At 37.5% G+C, this 14,720-nt stretch overlaps 1 protein-coding gene across 1 annotated transcript in view; it reads left to right on the top strand.

The window, feature by feature from the left end:
* Positions 1-14,720, top strand: part of LAMA4 (laminin subunit alpha 4) — a 199,818-nt gene that overhangs the window by 49,009 nt on the left and 136,089 nt on the right. Inside the window, exon 2 of the mRNA XM_044003053.1 lies at positions 8,986-9,087. Within this exon, the coding sequence (XP_043858988.1) occupies positions 8,986-9,087 (102 nt within the window). The remainder of the gene's footprint in view (positions 1-8,985; positions 9,088-14,720) is intronic.

The following is a 14,720-nucleotide window of genomic DNA, read 5'->3' as shown; positions in this document are numbered from 1 at the left end:
ACACTTTCTTTGCAATCTGTGTCTTAGAAAATTTCTGGAAGCACTGAGAGATTTAAGTCAAGTGCCCTGGGTCGCTCAATCACTATTCCATCAGAGGCTGAATTTGAACCCAGGTCTTCTTGCTTCCAAGGTTACCTTTCTCTTCACTGAGCTCTGATACTTCTTTACCTACAGTCTCCTATCTGTAATCAGAACGAACCTATCATTCACCAAGGGATTTGATCCAAGTAATTTCCCCTTTCTGAGCTTTGGTCTCCTTGCATATAAATGAGATATTTAAATGCAATGTAGAGAAATTCATGAAGAACAAAAACATAAACACAGTAATAAATCTAATAAATATTGTTATCCCTCACTTTGCCATTGAGCCAGATTCTTTTTAATTGGCAAAGAACTACAGACTCATCAGAATTGTGCATGAGATGGTAGAAAGAACATTGGATTTGGAGTCAGAAGTCCCAGACTTAGACCTTCCATCTTTGCCATTAACACAACCTAGGTGACTCTGGGCAAGAAATTTCACCTCTCCAGGCCTCAGTTTCTTCATATTTTAAATAAGAGAGCAGAACTAGCTGGCTTCTAAAGTCCTTCTGGCTCTCAAATTATGATCTCACATTCACCGGTTCCTTTCAGATCCAGGGAGATTAGCAAACAAGACATCACCCCAGTAGCAGAGGAGAAGCAGCTGCAATTCGAACACAAACTGTTCTAAGCACAGAGGGCTATTTCCCCTTAGCTTGGGGAAGGTTTGTGTCCAGCCCTTAAGAGTATGAAGAGGGGGTCACCCTATTATTATAGTTTTTGTAATTCTTCCAGTGTTCCCCCATCAATAATGAAAAAAGTCTCTCTCTCTTTCTCTCTCTCTCTCTCTCTCTCTCTCTCTCTCTCTCTCTCTCTCTCTCTCTTTCTGTGTGTGTGTGTGTGTGTGTGTGTGTGTGTGTGTGTGTGACTTCAGGGAGGAGGAGCAAGCCTTTGAACTGGATAAACTGCTGAAGAATTTGCAATGACTCTCCTAACTGCAGGAAAAAAAATCAGTCAAGCAATGGTGAAATTTCTTTTGGCCTCTATAGCCTCACCCTTTGAAAATTGGGGAATTTGTAATTATGCAAGCAAGAACTGGAGAGTGGAGGGAGGATATACATGGATAATTCTCTCCAGATTTCAAATACATGAGCCAAGAGAGCCCAACATTCAGCCAACTGAAACCACAGTATGCAGGGACTCACTTCATTACTGAATTTTTTCTACTGAATTCACATGCTGACTGTAAATGAAAAATTCAAGAATTGGTGGCTCATTACCTCAAATAAAACAAAGCAAAATCACTTTTATCTGAGGATTGTCCTTGATCTCTACTTTAGTCATTTTAAAAATCTAGAGGGACAAGGAGAAAATGGTTTATAAAACTTCTTGTTCTGAATCACTATGTAAGGCTCTTCCTAGCAATAACTAAACTTATTTACTGAGAAGGCCCCATAAGCAAAATAACCTGGGTTCAAGTCACTTCTCTGACACATGATGACTGAGTGACACTGGACAGGTTAATTGTTCTGTTTCCCAAGAAACTCTCTAAGATTATAAAAAGCTGCAGAGTATAGGCTGATCTGCACTGAAAGACCAAGGTCCCCATACCAATGAACTCTCACATCTGGAACTAAGAACAAAAAAGTGTAAAGGAGACCTTCACCTGGGAGACCTACATTTGAAGCCCCACCTCAGATACTAACTAATTATGCAATTGTAGGCAAATTACTTAACCCTCAGAACCTTACCTTTTTCATTTGTAAAGGGCCATAAGAGTATTTTCCACTTCCTTCACAGAGTAATGCTGAGGACAGTGGACTTTCTTCTTTGTAAAAAAATATAGTTTCATTTATTTCATTAAACATTTCCCTACATTTATAAAGGATAACATTCATTTTTAATTTTTTTATTTTATTTGTGATATATAATTATGTATGATAATACATATACATATATATGACATATATAATGTAAATTTTCTACATTATTACATTTCTATATACCTAAATACAGTCTAATACATGTAACTAAGTATTTTAAATCCTTAAATAATTGGTTTATAAATAACATATACATATCAATTTATGTAAATAATTCATGACAAATTTGTTTAAATATAATTAGTATATAAATAAGACCTAAATAACTCATAAATACACAATATAAATATTTATGTGTGTGTATATAAATACATATGTACTTCCTGTACCCTTCACAGCCACCCCTCCCCCACCTTTCCAGATTAAACATTCATTTTTTAAAAAATTTAAGTTCCATATTCTCTCCCTCTCTCCAGCCCTTCTCCCACCCCTTGAGAAAGCAAGCAATATATCAAGTATACATAGGAAGTCATGCAAAACATATTTCCATATTAGTCATATTGCAAAAGAAACACACAAAAAATTAAAAGTAAAAATAAAGAAAGTAAAAAAAGTATTCTTCAACCTCAGAGTTCATCATCAGATCCGTGTGTGTGTGTGTGTGTGTGTGTGCGTATGTGTGTGTCTATCTGGCTGTCTGCTGAGGTAGATAGCATTTTTCATCTTGGTCTTTTGGAATTATCTAGAATCTTGTCTTGATTAGAGTAGTTAAGTCTTTCAAAGCCAATTATCGTTACAATATTGTGGTTACTGTGTAACTGCATTTTCTTAAAGCATTTTTTCCCATCAATGAGGCATAGTAGAACGATACTCTGAAATCAGAGAACCTGGATTCAAATCTCCTCTCTGATATTTACTTCCTGCGTAAGATTGGACAGGTCACTTAATCCCCCAAGGCCTCAATTCATTCATCTGTAAAATCAGGGAGTTGGATAAAATGACCTCTAGAGTATCTTTTAGCTCTTAATCTATGATCCTATGAGTCAGCAGTCTTCTGAAGTGCACACTACTCTGTACACTATAATGTTGACTCTCAGAGACTGCAGAGGGTGTGGGTTCAAATTCTAATACAAACATTTACTACCTGTATGAACTTGAGTAAATCTCTTTACCTGACTGGATTTCAGTTTCCTCTTCTGTAAAATGAAAACAATGGACAAAGTGAGTTCTAAAGTTCCTTTCCATTCAAAATGTAATACTGTCGTCCAAAATATGTATGCATGCATAATCCACACATGTACACATATACTATATGTGTGTGCACATGCATGTATGCATACAAGCAAGTATACATACAAAGACATATTTGTATATATGTATATGTATGCTGAATAACCATGCATTTTTATTCCAAGGTGCTAGAATTTCGTCAGTGTGGCTACTACCTCTATTAAAGTAGATTGCAACCCTTTCATGTTTTTTATAGAAAGTTGAATGGGTTGATGTGGCCTGCTGATCAATCCCAATTTTCCAATTACCAGGCTTTTTTGATAGACTAGAGTGAGTTGTAGTCTTCTTAAATGGTAAAGTTAGCTCTCTTTTAATCTTAAATTTGCAAAGCTTTCTAAGTAAGCCTAGAGTCAACATGGCCAAGTATACTCAGAGCAAGGATGAATTGCTTTGGGTTCTATTCCCAGCATACTACCTGAATATGAATGTGACTTTCACAATTAAGCTACAAAAGTTAAATAGCTGTGGCTATACTTATTGTTGCCTGGAGACAATTATTTATTTATTTATTCGGGAGAATCACTGACACTCCCAGATCTTGGACAGGAAAAGTCTTTCGTGTGGGGTAAAATTATCTCAGCTAATACACAATGTTCAAGGGGAGGTGCCAAAACAAATTTTAGGAGAATAAAACATTAATTTCTGGACCATTAGTGTCATACAGACAGCTTGAAAATTTGTGTGATTTGATGTCATCTGCAAATCAATTTAGGGAGTTAAAAATATTTCCATAGCCAAGATGATGATGTAGAGTGGCTTCAACATCCCAGAAAATTAAAGTTAGAAATACTAAGCAAAAGTAAAAATTCTAGAAACCCTATTCACTAACCTGGTAATAAATTAAGATGGTTGAGTCAATGGTCCAACCATTTGAGAAAGCGATTTATAGTTATGTTAACAAAGTGATTAAAATGTCTATATCTTTTGACCTAGACATTCTACTACTAACCATATACTCCAGGGAAATCAAGGATAAAAAGAAATGTCCCATATGCACTAAAATATTTATAGCAACACTTTTGAAGTAGCAGAGATCTGAGGGGGGAAAGTAAATATCCATGAGTTAGGAAATAACTAAAAAATAACCCTGGTACAGATGATAGATTTAGCGTGGGAAGAGACTTCAGAAGACATTTAATCCAACTCCCTCATTTGAATAGATGAAGGAGTAAGTAAAGGGAAAAAGCATGTATTAAGCATTTGTTCTGTGACAGGGATTTTGCTAAGAGCTGGGAATTTAAAATAAGCAAGTGAGACAGACATTGCCCTCAAGAAGCTTGCATTCTAACATAGGAAGACAACACATGGAGGGGGACTAAATTAGAGTTGTAAAAGGGCAAGGGGTAGGGGCGGCTAGGTGGTGCAGTGGATAGAGCACTGGCCCTGGAATCAGGAGTACCTGAGTTCAAATCCGGCCTCAGACACATAACACTTACTAGCTGTGTGACCCTGGGCAAGTCACTTAACCCCAATTGCCTCACTAAAAAAAAAACCAAAACAAAACAAAAAAAAGAGCAAGGGGTAAAAAGAGGTGGCACAGGGTATAGATGAATGGCTGATTGGGAGTCTCAGTTCCAATGGGAGGAGGAAGGATGGAGTAAAGACAATATGGCCCTCCCTCACCTAAGAACTGGGTAATTGAGGACATGAATACAATGGAATACTATAATGTCATAAGAAATAATTACTATAAGGAAGACAATTAAACTTGAGAAGATTCATATGATAAGTAAATCAAAGAAAATAATCTATGCAATAACTATAACGATGTAAAGATCAACAACAACCAAAAAAACCCCTTAACACTATGTAATTATAATGACAAAGTTTGGCTTCAAAGAAAAGGTGAGAAAAAAGGTGGGGAACCATCCAACATGGTAGATATGTGGGTTAATTTTACCAAATTGTTTTCCTCCCTCATTCTTTTATTATTCTTTGTCAGAGGAGATTGCTTTCTCGGGAGGTGTGGGAAGAGGATATATTTGGAAATTATAGCAATACAAAAACAAAAGATATCAATAAAAAATGTTAAATAAAATAAAGGAAAGTCAATATTCCATAACCATTTTACGGTCCTTGGTTGAGGATAGGAAGCAAATGGTTAGTATAGATCAAATCAAATTATAACAAATCAAAATATAATAGTCTATAAGATATGACATACAGATTGGTTTTTAGAATGTCATTTTCTCATAGTGAAAATGCTGGTAAATTCCCAATTCTGATCTGTAGAAACTAGAGGGGAAGCTCTTTTTTTATAGTACATTAGTGAGAAGCCGATCCCCCCACCTCATTATGGGAATATAATAACAGAATGAAAGAAGCATCCTTCACTGTCCACCCACAATCCTGATTTCCTCCAGGGTCTTTCTGTGTATTATTGTGTTGATTTAGTGGGTGTTAAATTTGATGAGGCTGTCTAGAGGAAATGATTGGAATATTTGAAGGACAGATGTGAAGAGTTAAACTACTTGAAGGTTTACTCTTTATATAGCATTTGAATCCAATATGGTCATAGAGTATGCAATGCTCTATAAATATCCAATCACGCACAAGTCAAGACATTGCCCTATGATGTCATTAGTTCTCTTCCAAAAGGAAGGAAAAACAACAAGTATCCCATAAATACTCATTGGTAAGTTGATTGAATGATTGGTATTCAGCTATCATTAAAATTCTCCTCTTATTCCCAATCTGCCTATAAGTAGTATAATTTCAAATATGTTCCTATTATTACCTAATCACAAATCAGGGACTATCTAGGCAGAAGAGGTTAGATGGTAACTCAGGAAAACTCCAATGGCATCAAACTCATCAATAGTGTTTTAGGCTCTGCTACACCTTAATCATAACTAATTTCTCTACAACCAGATGCCTGTGCAATGTTTTCCATTGCTGAAAGGTGTTCAGTGTAGTTGATCTTGAGTTTCATCAGTTGCACACATATGTGCACCATTCGTTGAATTCAATCAGGAGAGTATCCTGGAATTAAATGAACCAACACTAATTTATTCTTCAGAGCACCATCTATCTTTTGCAGATCTGTAGGAAAAATATGTCTTAGACCTTATTAGAGAGGAAGTTATTTTTTAAAAGTTAAGGGATTAATTTTCATCTGCCTTTTATGTGGTCAGTGAATCTAATTCTGATATTCCATGTAGAATGTTAAGAATGAGGAAAAACATTGAACTTCCTAGAGTCAAAGTAAAAGAGTTCATTCTTAATGGTAATGGGCTTTAATAAGTCTTCTTCAGTAACTAGAGTCCCCCTAAGTTGTGTAATGAAGGTCCTAGAGCCAAGATGCTGCCAGGGTGGTATTAGGCTTTCATATTCCTTCCCTCTCTCTCCCTGCGTACCATATTGGGAATGAGTAGTTGAACGTTGTTCACCTTTCATTCAGCAATGGAATGGCTGTGGCCTCTAAACAAAAACATCTTCCTAGAATATAGCTTTGGCCCATGCCAACTACTTTATAGAAATAAATAAGAGGATAAAGAAAAGATATCTTAACTTAGCCTCCTTAAGTCACTAGGTGGCACCGTGGATAGAGCAACAAGGCTTGGAATCAGTAAGACATCTTTCTGAGTTCAACTTGGCCGCAGATACTTCCGAGTTTTATGACCCTGGACATGTCACTTAACTCTGTTGCCTCAGTTTTCTCATCTGGAAAATTAGCTGGAGAAGAAAATGACAAACCACTCCAACAATCTTTGCTAAGAAAACCCCAAATAAGGTCATAAAGAATTGACTGAACAACAACAAAGCCACTAAAAACTTCTGTGGGCTTTTCACCATCATAGAACCATAGGAAAAGAGAGATCATCTGGCCCAGAGGTTCTTAACCTTTTTTTGTGTCATGGACCCCTTTGGAAGTCTAGTGAAGAATATGAAATCTTTTGGGGAATGTTTTTTTTTTATTTTTTTTTAAGTGAGGAAATTGGGGTTAAGTGACTTGCCCAGGGTCACACAGCTAGTAAGTGTTAAGTGTCTGAGGCCAGATTTGAACTCAGGTACTGCTGACTCCAGGGCCGGTGCTCTATCCACTGCACCACCTAGCTGCCTCGGGGAATCTTTTTAAACTCATTAAATAAGGATTATTGTATTATTATTTTCTTGTGTGTAAGATTACAAAGGAAACAAATTATATTGAACCATAATCATCAAAATTTCTTTTAAAAAACTCATGGACCCCAGGTGAAGAATTCTTAGTCTAGTTCATCTTCTTCCCACTTCCAGTTGTATGCTCAAGTCAGACAAATAAAACTGCCAGAAAAGGAAACTCTACACGTTACATTCATAATCCAAAATAATTGATCTGTCAATCAGGTAGTAATTTGCTATTATCTAACCTAAATGCCTCTTGCTGCCATTTAAGATGCTTTCCTCTCAGATGTTCTTCCCTAGACATGGAAATAGACTTCCCAACATGAATTATAAAATGTCTCCTTGTAGACTGCAACTAGGTGCTACCTTTGTCTTCCTTTATATTCATATGCAAGCCAATTCCTTTGTCCTTTCTTCATGGAAGCTGAATAGAAAGAGCCCTGGACTTCTGGGTTTGAATCTCAGCTCTAACTCTTACTAGATATGACCTTAGGAGAGTTGCTTAATCTTTCAGGAAGTCGGTTTTCTCATCTTTGAAATAAAGAGGTTAAAGTGAATAATGTCTGAGGTTCCTTTCATCTTTTACATTCTATGAGTGTGTATCACTCTTGATTAGATTTCCTCTGGGTTGTTCATGTCCAGCTGCAGTGGTGGGGCCCCCAAACTTGCCATTGCCCTAGGGGTGGTGACTAGTTGTTTTTTTCATTTTACAGAGGAAATAGGTTTACATCATAGTTACTGAGAGGGGAGAGAGAAGAGTGGGATGTATGCCAAATATAATTCCTGAGAGACACTGTAAAATCTCACTCTCCCTCGGTAAATCTTTGGAAATAAAATGGAACATTATCTCTCTGGGATGGTTTGGGGCAGACCTGGCCAAAAGAGAAGTGAATAGATATCTTTGTCTTAGCTAACATGAGAGCCTACATTAATAAAAATACCTTTCCTCCCCAAGAAGTAAAAGATAATAAAATACCGTAACTTATACTCCTAACACCCCTCCATGGAGCCTACTCCCTGTTCTAAATTTTCCAACTGTTGGAAATATGTTCTAATATATTCCAATTTTTTTTCAAATGCCAAGAAAATAGCAACTGAAATTAAAAGATACCACATATGAAAGTCCTTTAAATCTCCTTGTCATTAAATCTCATTAATTATGTACTTAATATTATATTATATTTAATAATGTAATGATAAATATATTATATTTAATGTAATAGAATTCATTTAATGTATTCTGAGGTTTAATGGAGATACATGTGTATATAAGTTACTATATATTTGTATGTGTGTGTGTGTGTGTGTGTGTGTGTGTGTGTGTAGATCTAGATTCAAACTCCACCTTAGACACATAGTAGCTGTGTGACACTGGGTGAGTCATCTAACATCTCTCAAGTTCTCTATAAAGTGGAGAGATTGGACTCAAGTTCTCTTCTAGCTCTAAATCTACAATTCTATGACTTTAAAAAGAAAAAAAAGAAAAGAAACTAATCAGAGCCCAGATTTATAAAGAAAGAATGAGGCGTCCTATGTTGCCAGTGAAAAGGCTAGAGTAAAACAAATTATGAAAGAAAACTTTGGCAAAAGGTCACAAGAACAAGGTCTATAGGATCCTATGAGAGTATGTGTTTTATAGAAAATGTAAAGGCAATTTGAAGATTTCTCTTACTACTTTTACAGAATGTGGGTCAAAGATGACCTTTTAAGTGGCTAAAAAATGATTTTTTGTATATATGTGTTTCAGAGATGTGGACTGGGATTTTTTCACTCTGTGTCCGGAGAATGTTTGCCCTGTGATTGTAATGGGAATTCACATGAGTGTCTGGATGGCTCCGGATTCTGTGTGGTAAGTGGCAGTTCACTTAATCCTGTGTCTAGTTCATCCAACCTCTTTATTTTGAAATTGGAAGATAGGACCCTACTGTTGAATAACCAATACCCTTAGAAGAAAGGTAATCAGAGGAAACCAAGTCTTCTGGACTGGGATCCCTCCCATGGAGCTAGGCATGCATGCTTTGACATACACGTACTGGCCCTTGCTAAAGGAAGGCACAGAACCTCTATGAGCCTCAACTCCAGAAATCCTACACATGAGGACTGTATTCACTACAAGAGAGCTCAGTTACAACCAGAATTTTGGTGATTCCAAAGTAAACCCCATTGACCCTGGGAAGAGGTAATAGTGAAACAGATTCAGGCAATTTTTCCCATTCATTTCACATAAAGAAAACCTCTTTGTTCATTCTTTTAGGCTGGAACCCTCCTCTTGGAGAGTGACAATAAAGTCCCTTAAAGTAGCTATATCTTTGCATTATGTAGTCTGCATCAGCTGAAGTTCTCTCTTACCCCCACCTTCTTAAATAACCCTTACATTCAGGATGTCCTCTGCTGGGGTGTAGGCATCAGCAGCTGACAAAAGCTACTCCCCCTTTCTAATGCTTTCATCTCCGGTTTCCTGTTATTTTAATACCAGAGACTTTTTTTTTTCCAAAATCATCCCCGTGGAAATGCTTGAGTGAATGTACAACTCTGATAATTTGTATTTCATTCACACAACCCCCAGGACAGAAGGACGTAGCATCCCAGTCTCTTTTCTTGGCAAACAAGGAGGGCCAAAATCTGGAGAGGAGAGGAGAGGTAGGGAAATGTATATTTTCCCACAGGAAAAAATAGCAAGTGAGCTCACAGAAAAACTATTCCTCCCACCAGGTATATGATGGTAGCAATGAGAAATACATTTGCCTTTCTGATAAAGGTTATTAGCCTAAGCAGGGATAGGGCGGGGATGATATAGGGAACACTATGATGAGAAAACTCCCTCTACTAATACAGGTCAGTACCATGTTTGTAATTTATAGTTTTAAAGCAGGGGTTTTTAACCTTTCTTGTGTCAGGGACAACTTCATACATAAAATAAAATACATAGGAAAAAAGTTTTAAAATAAATAAATAAAATACATTGGATTATAAAGGAAACCAAATATATTGAAATAAAAATTTAATTTTTCCCAAGTTCGAAGATCTGTGGACCCCAGGTCTCAAAGAGTTGCCTAGAGTACTGAGAAGTTAAGTGATTTGTCCAGGGTCACACAACCAGAAAGTATCAGAAGATTTGAACTCAGATCTTCCCAGCAACCAGATGGCTCTTCACCCATTACACCACCACTGCCTCTTTTTAGCCTAAGTGATGGGGTCTTTTCAGCACTATAACAGGCTGAACTTTCTGTATAGTGTTTCAAAAGGCCAGTGAGAGCCTCCTAGGTATCATACCTTCACTTCTGAGAACTAACACCTTGTCATTATTACTAGACAGAGAAACAGAGGCAAAGCAATAGTCACCCCCAGAAATATTTCATTTTGGACAAAGGTGAGGTTCTAGGGACTGGAGGGGAAGGAGGGGAGATGGACCATGGTGACAGTGGCCCCATTATGGAAGACAGTCCCATGGGATGGAGGGGAGAGAAAGCTGCACCAAGAAAGAAAACAGCCCATATCTGCCAATATCACATAGAGCCCCACTTGAACCACTACAGGTGTTAAAGTGATAGAAAGAAAAGGAAAATCTCTGGAAGAGTTGCACCATAGCAATGGGACCACAGAACAAGGCAAGGGAAGCACACAACATTGGGCAATGGTAAGGTAATTATACTGAACAGCTTCCAGACATTGGGAGTAGGGTCAAGTGAGGCATCAGGGTCAGTCACTCTGTAAGCCAGAAGAGACCCAAGAAATAGCACACACCACCCCACTACTCCAGAGGTTTTGCACAACCCTAGATGTCAGCACCCAAGAGACAAGGCCCCATAGCCCGGCCTAAGTTACTGTTCATGTAGCAGTTATGAATGGAAAAACAGGCGACATCGAAGCATACCATCACCAGTTTGTTCATTTAAGAAAGAAAAAGAATGATTTATGGGACCAACAAAGCCATTTCTAAGTTACATGTATTTATTTAAAGCATGTGAATAAATCGTGAAGGTAGTACATGTACTGTGTCATATCACTTAATTTAGATAAAGCCCAGTTTCTAACCATCTGGTTTATTTGTCTTACTTGTCTCCTCAGTCTGTAACAGGCCAACGCATGGCTTGGGTCTTCTTTGTTCTAGATTTTTCTCAGCTGTCCAGGAGCTAAAAAGCAAGTACTGAATTTCACATTTATAGTTAACACCATTATCATAGCCGGAAGCTACCTGAGACATAATTTAATGCTGTCCCATTTTACAGATGGGGAAACAGGGGCATTCGGTTCAATTCAGCTTGTAGTCATTAAGTAACTACTATGTAGAAAATAACCTGGGCAGGCACTAGGGATGCCAAGGCCTAGCAAAGAACAGTCTTTGCTCTCAGTGAGCTTGCATTCTACCTTGGTGGAGTGGGGAAAGGTACTCAAGAAAGAAAATACAAGAGCACCATCCCTGGATTCAGGAGGACCTGAGTTCAAATCCAGCCTCAGACCCTTGACACTTATTAGCTGTGTGACCCTGGGCAAGTCACTTAACCCCAATTGCCTCACCAAAAAAAAAAAAATACAAAGAATACATAAATATGGAGAGGGAGAGAGAGAGAGAGAGAGAGAGCTAATAACTGGGGGCATCCAGAAGGGCCTTGTGTAAGAGACAGCTAAGTTCTATTTTGAAAGAAACTAAGAATTCTCTGGGGCTGAGGTGAGGAATAAGGTTACCATTGATGAAATGTCATAGAAGCAGGAAAGACAATGGTATGTTTAGGGAATAGCTAGTAAGCCAATTTGAATGGAACAGAGTGTGGGAAGAGGATTCATACAAAATGAGATTGGAAAGGTAAGGTGGAGAAGGATTTGGGATAACTTTTAATGACAGACATATTTTTTAGGGCTAAAAAGGGATTTGGAGAAAATATGTTTTAGGAGAGTTCTAATAACCTCCTTCAAGTATTTGAAGAGTTGTCAGATGGAAGAGGGATTAAATTGGCCAAAGAGCCAAGAAAAAAGTGAAATGGGTAAAAGTGGCAGAGAATTTGCAAATTTGGGTTTTATGTAAAGAAAAGTTTCCTAAAATAAGAACTTTCAAAGTAGAATTGGCTAACAAGGGAGTTGGGTGCTACAGTGAATAAAGTCCTGAACCTATAGTCAAAAAAGACAAAATTTTAGATACCTACTAAATGTGTGACCATAGGCAAGTCACTTAGCTTCTGCTGCCTCAGTTTCTTCATCTGTAAAATGGAATTTATAATAGGACCTAACTCCCATAGTTATTGTGAGAATCAAATGAGATATTTGTCAAGCATTTCACGAACTTTAACATACTATATAAATGTTAGCTATTATAATTTTTATTATATTACCTCAGGAGAGAGGGGATTCCCTCCCATTGGAGATTTTCAGTCAAAGGAAGTATACTTCCAGTTGGCTATGTTCAGCTTTGTTGTAAAGGGAACTCTGGTTCAGTGTAGGTTGGACTAGATGGCCTTCCAACCCTGAGAGAGACCCTTTGATTTGTTGAGTCTGTATTTTTTCCAGAAGCAATAATACATCTTTGAAATTGTTTGAGTAGAGATTATGTGTTTTAGGAATATCAATATGGAAATTAGGTAGAAATTAGAAAGGGGGAAAAACTAAAAAGAGACTAATTAAGAGATTATTGTAGGGGGCAACTAGGTGGCGCAATGGATAAAGCACCAACCCTGGATTCAGGAGGACCTGAGTTCAAATCCAACCTCAGACACTGGACACTTACTAGCTGTGTGACCCTGGGCAAGTCACTTAACCCCCATTGCCCTGCAAAAAAAAAAAAGAGAGAGAGAGAGAGAGAGAGAGAGAGAGAGAGAGAGAGAGATTATTGTAAAGTACAGGTGATTTGCCCCAAACCATCTAGCTAGGTAGTCCAGTAGATAGAGTTCTGGGACTAAAGTTAGGAAGACTCATGTTCCTGAATTCAAATCTGACCTCAGACACTTATTAGCAGTATCACCCTGGGCAAGTCACAACCCTGTTTGCCTGAGTTTCCTCATCTGTAAAATGAACTGGAGAAGAAAATGGCAAACCATTCCGATACATTTCCCAAGAAAACCCCAAATGGGGTCACAAAGAGTCTAACATGACTGAACAACATGTAGCTAGTTATTGGTAGAGCTGAGACTAGAACCCAGGTCTCCAGATTTAGTTTAGTAGTCCATCCACAGCACCATACTGCCTTTTTTTTTTTTTACTGTTGTTACAGTTGTTCAGTTGTATCCAACATTTTGTGACCCCATTTGGGGTTTTCTTGGCAAAGGTACTAGAGTGGTTTGCCATTTCCTGCTCCAGCTCATTTTTAAAGATGAGAAAACTGAGACAAACAGGGTTAAAACTTGCCTAGGGTCACACAGCTGGTAAGTATCTGAGGCCAGATTTGAACTTAGGAAGATGAGTCTTCCTGACTCCAGGCCCAACATTCTATCTACTGTACCACCTAGCTGCTTCTTGCAACTTATTAAAACATAAATGTTTCAGATTTAGTTGAATTAATCTTAAATTTATATTTATATGATTTATATTTATTTTCTATTATAAATTTATATTTATATAAATCTATAATCTTAAATTTAGTTGAATCCGTTTTTGACCCTTGCATTCCAAAACAACTTCCTTCTATACAGCTCCCAATATTAGTCTCTCATTTCTCTCCTACCTCCCCCTTAAAAAAATCATTTTGACTTTTTTCATATTGAAACCAAAAAAAAAGTCAACTGCTCCTAATTTTCTCTCAAACCTGCTCTTTCCAAGTGAAACAATTCAATGCGACTAAATATTTTTACACATTGACTTTCTTTCTTTCTTTTCTTTTTTTTTAGTGAGGCAATTGGGGTTAAGTGACTTGCCCAGGGTCACACAGCTAGTAAGTGTTAAGTGTCTGAGGCCGGATTTGAACTCAGGCACTCCTGACTCCAGAGCCGGTGCTATATCCACTGCGCCACCTAGCTGCCCCCACATTGACTTTCAAAAGGAGCAAGAACATTTTGTAATTGATCCGACAAAGGGAAATTATCAAACATTCTGAATATAATTTAGACAAAAAATGAATGGTATTTCTTCACAAGTTAAATTTTAGTCTATAAATTAGGAGAAGGTCAGAGAATATTTGATGGGTCTCCAGTGAGTTCAAGTCAACAGGCACAGAAGATGACCTATATTCCAGGATGCTAAAAGAACTTAGAGGTATAATTACTGATAAATTATCAGCAACGTCTGGCAGGAGTGAGAAAAAGATATTTGAAAAATCACAGAAAATAAGAAAGGATGGGTAGATGTCTCAGTTTTCCAAAAGGGAAGAAATGAGTTCTTCAACCTATAATTTGACAAACTTCTATAACATATCATAGAGATCATTTGTGAGCACTTAGTAAGGGAAGCAGGGATTGCCAAGAGCTAGGTTTATCAAAAACAAGTCATAGCAATACTAGCATCTCTCTCTCTCTCTCTCTCTCTGTCTCAGCTAGAGGAATGTTACAGGCATAGTGT

Source organism: Dromiciops gliroides, chromosome 4 (assembly GCF_019393635.1).
Source record: "Dromiciops gliroides isolate mDroGli1 chromosome 4, mDroGli1.pri, whole genome shotgun sequence".
Lineage (NCBI taxonomy): Eukaryota > Metazoa > Chordata > Mammalia > Microbiotheria > Microbiotheriidae > Dromiciops > Dromiciops gliroides.
Note: the sequence above shows the minus strand (reverse complement) of the source record. Positions and strands in the feature narration are given on the sequence as shown.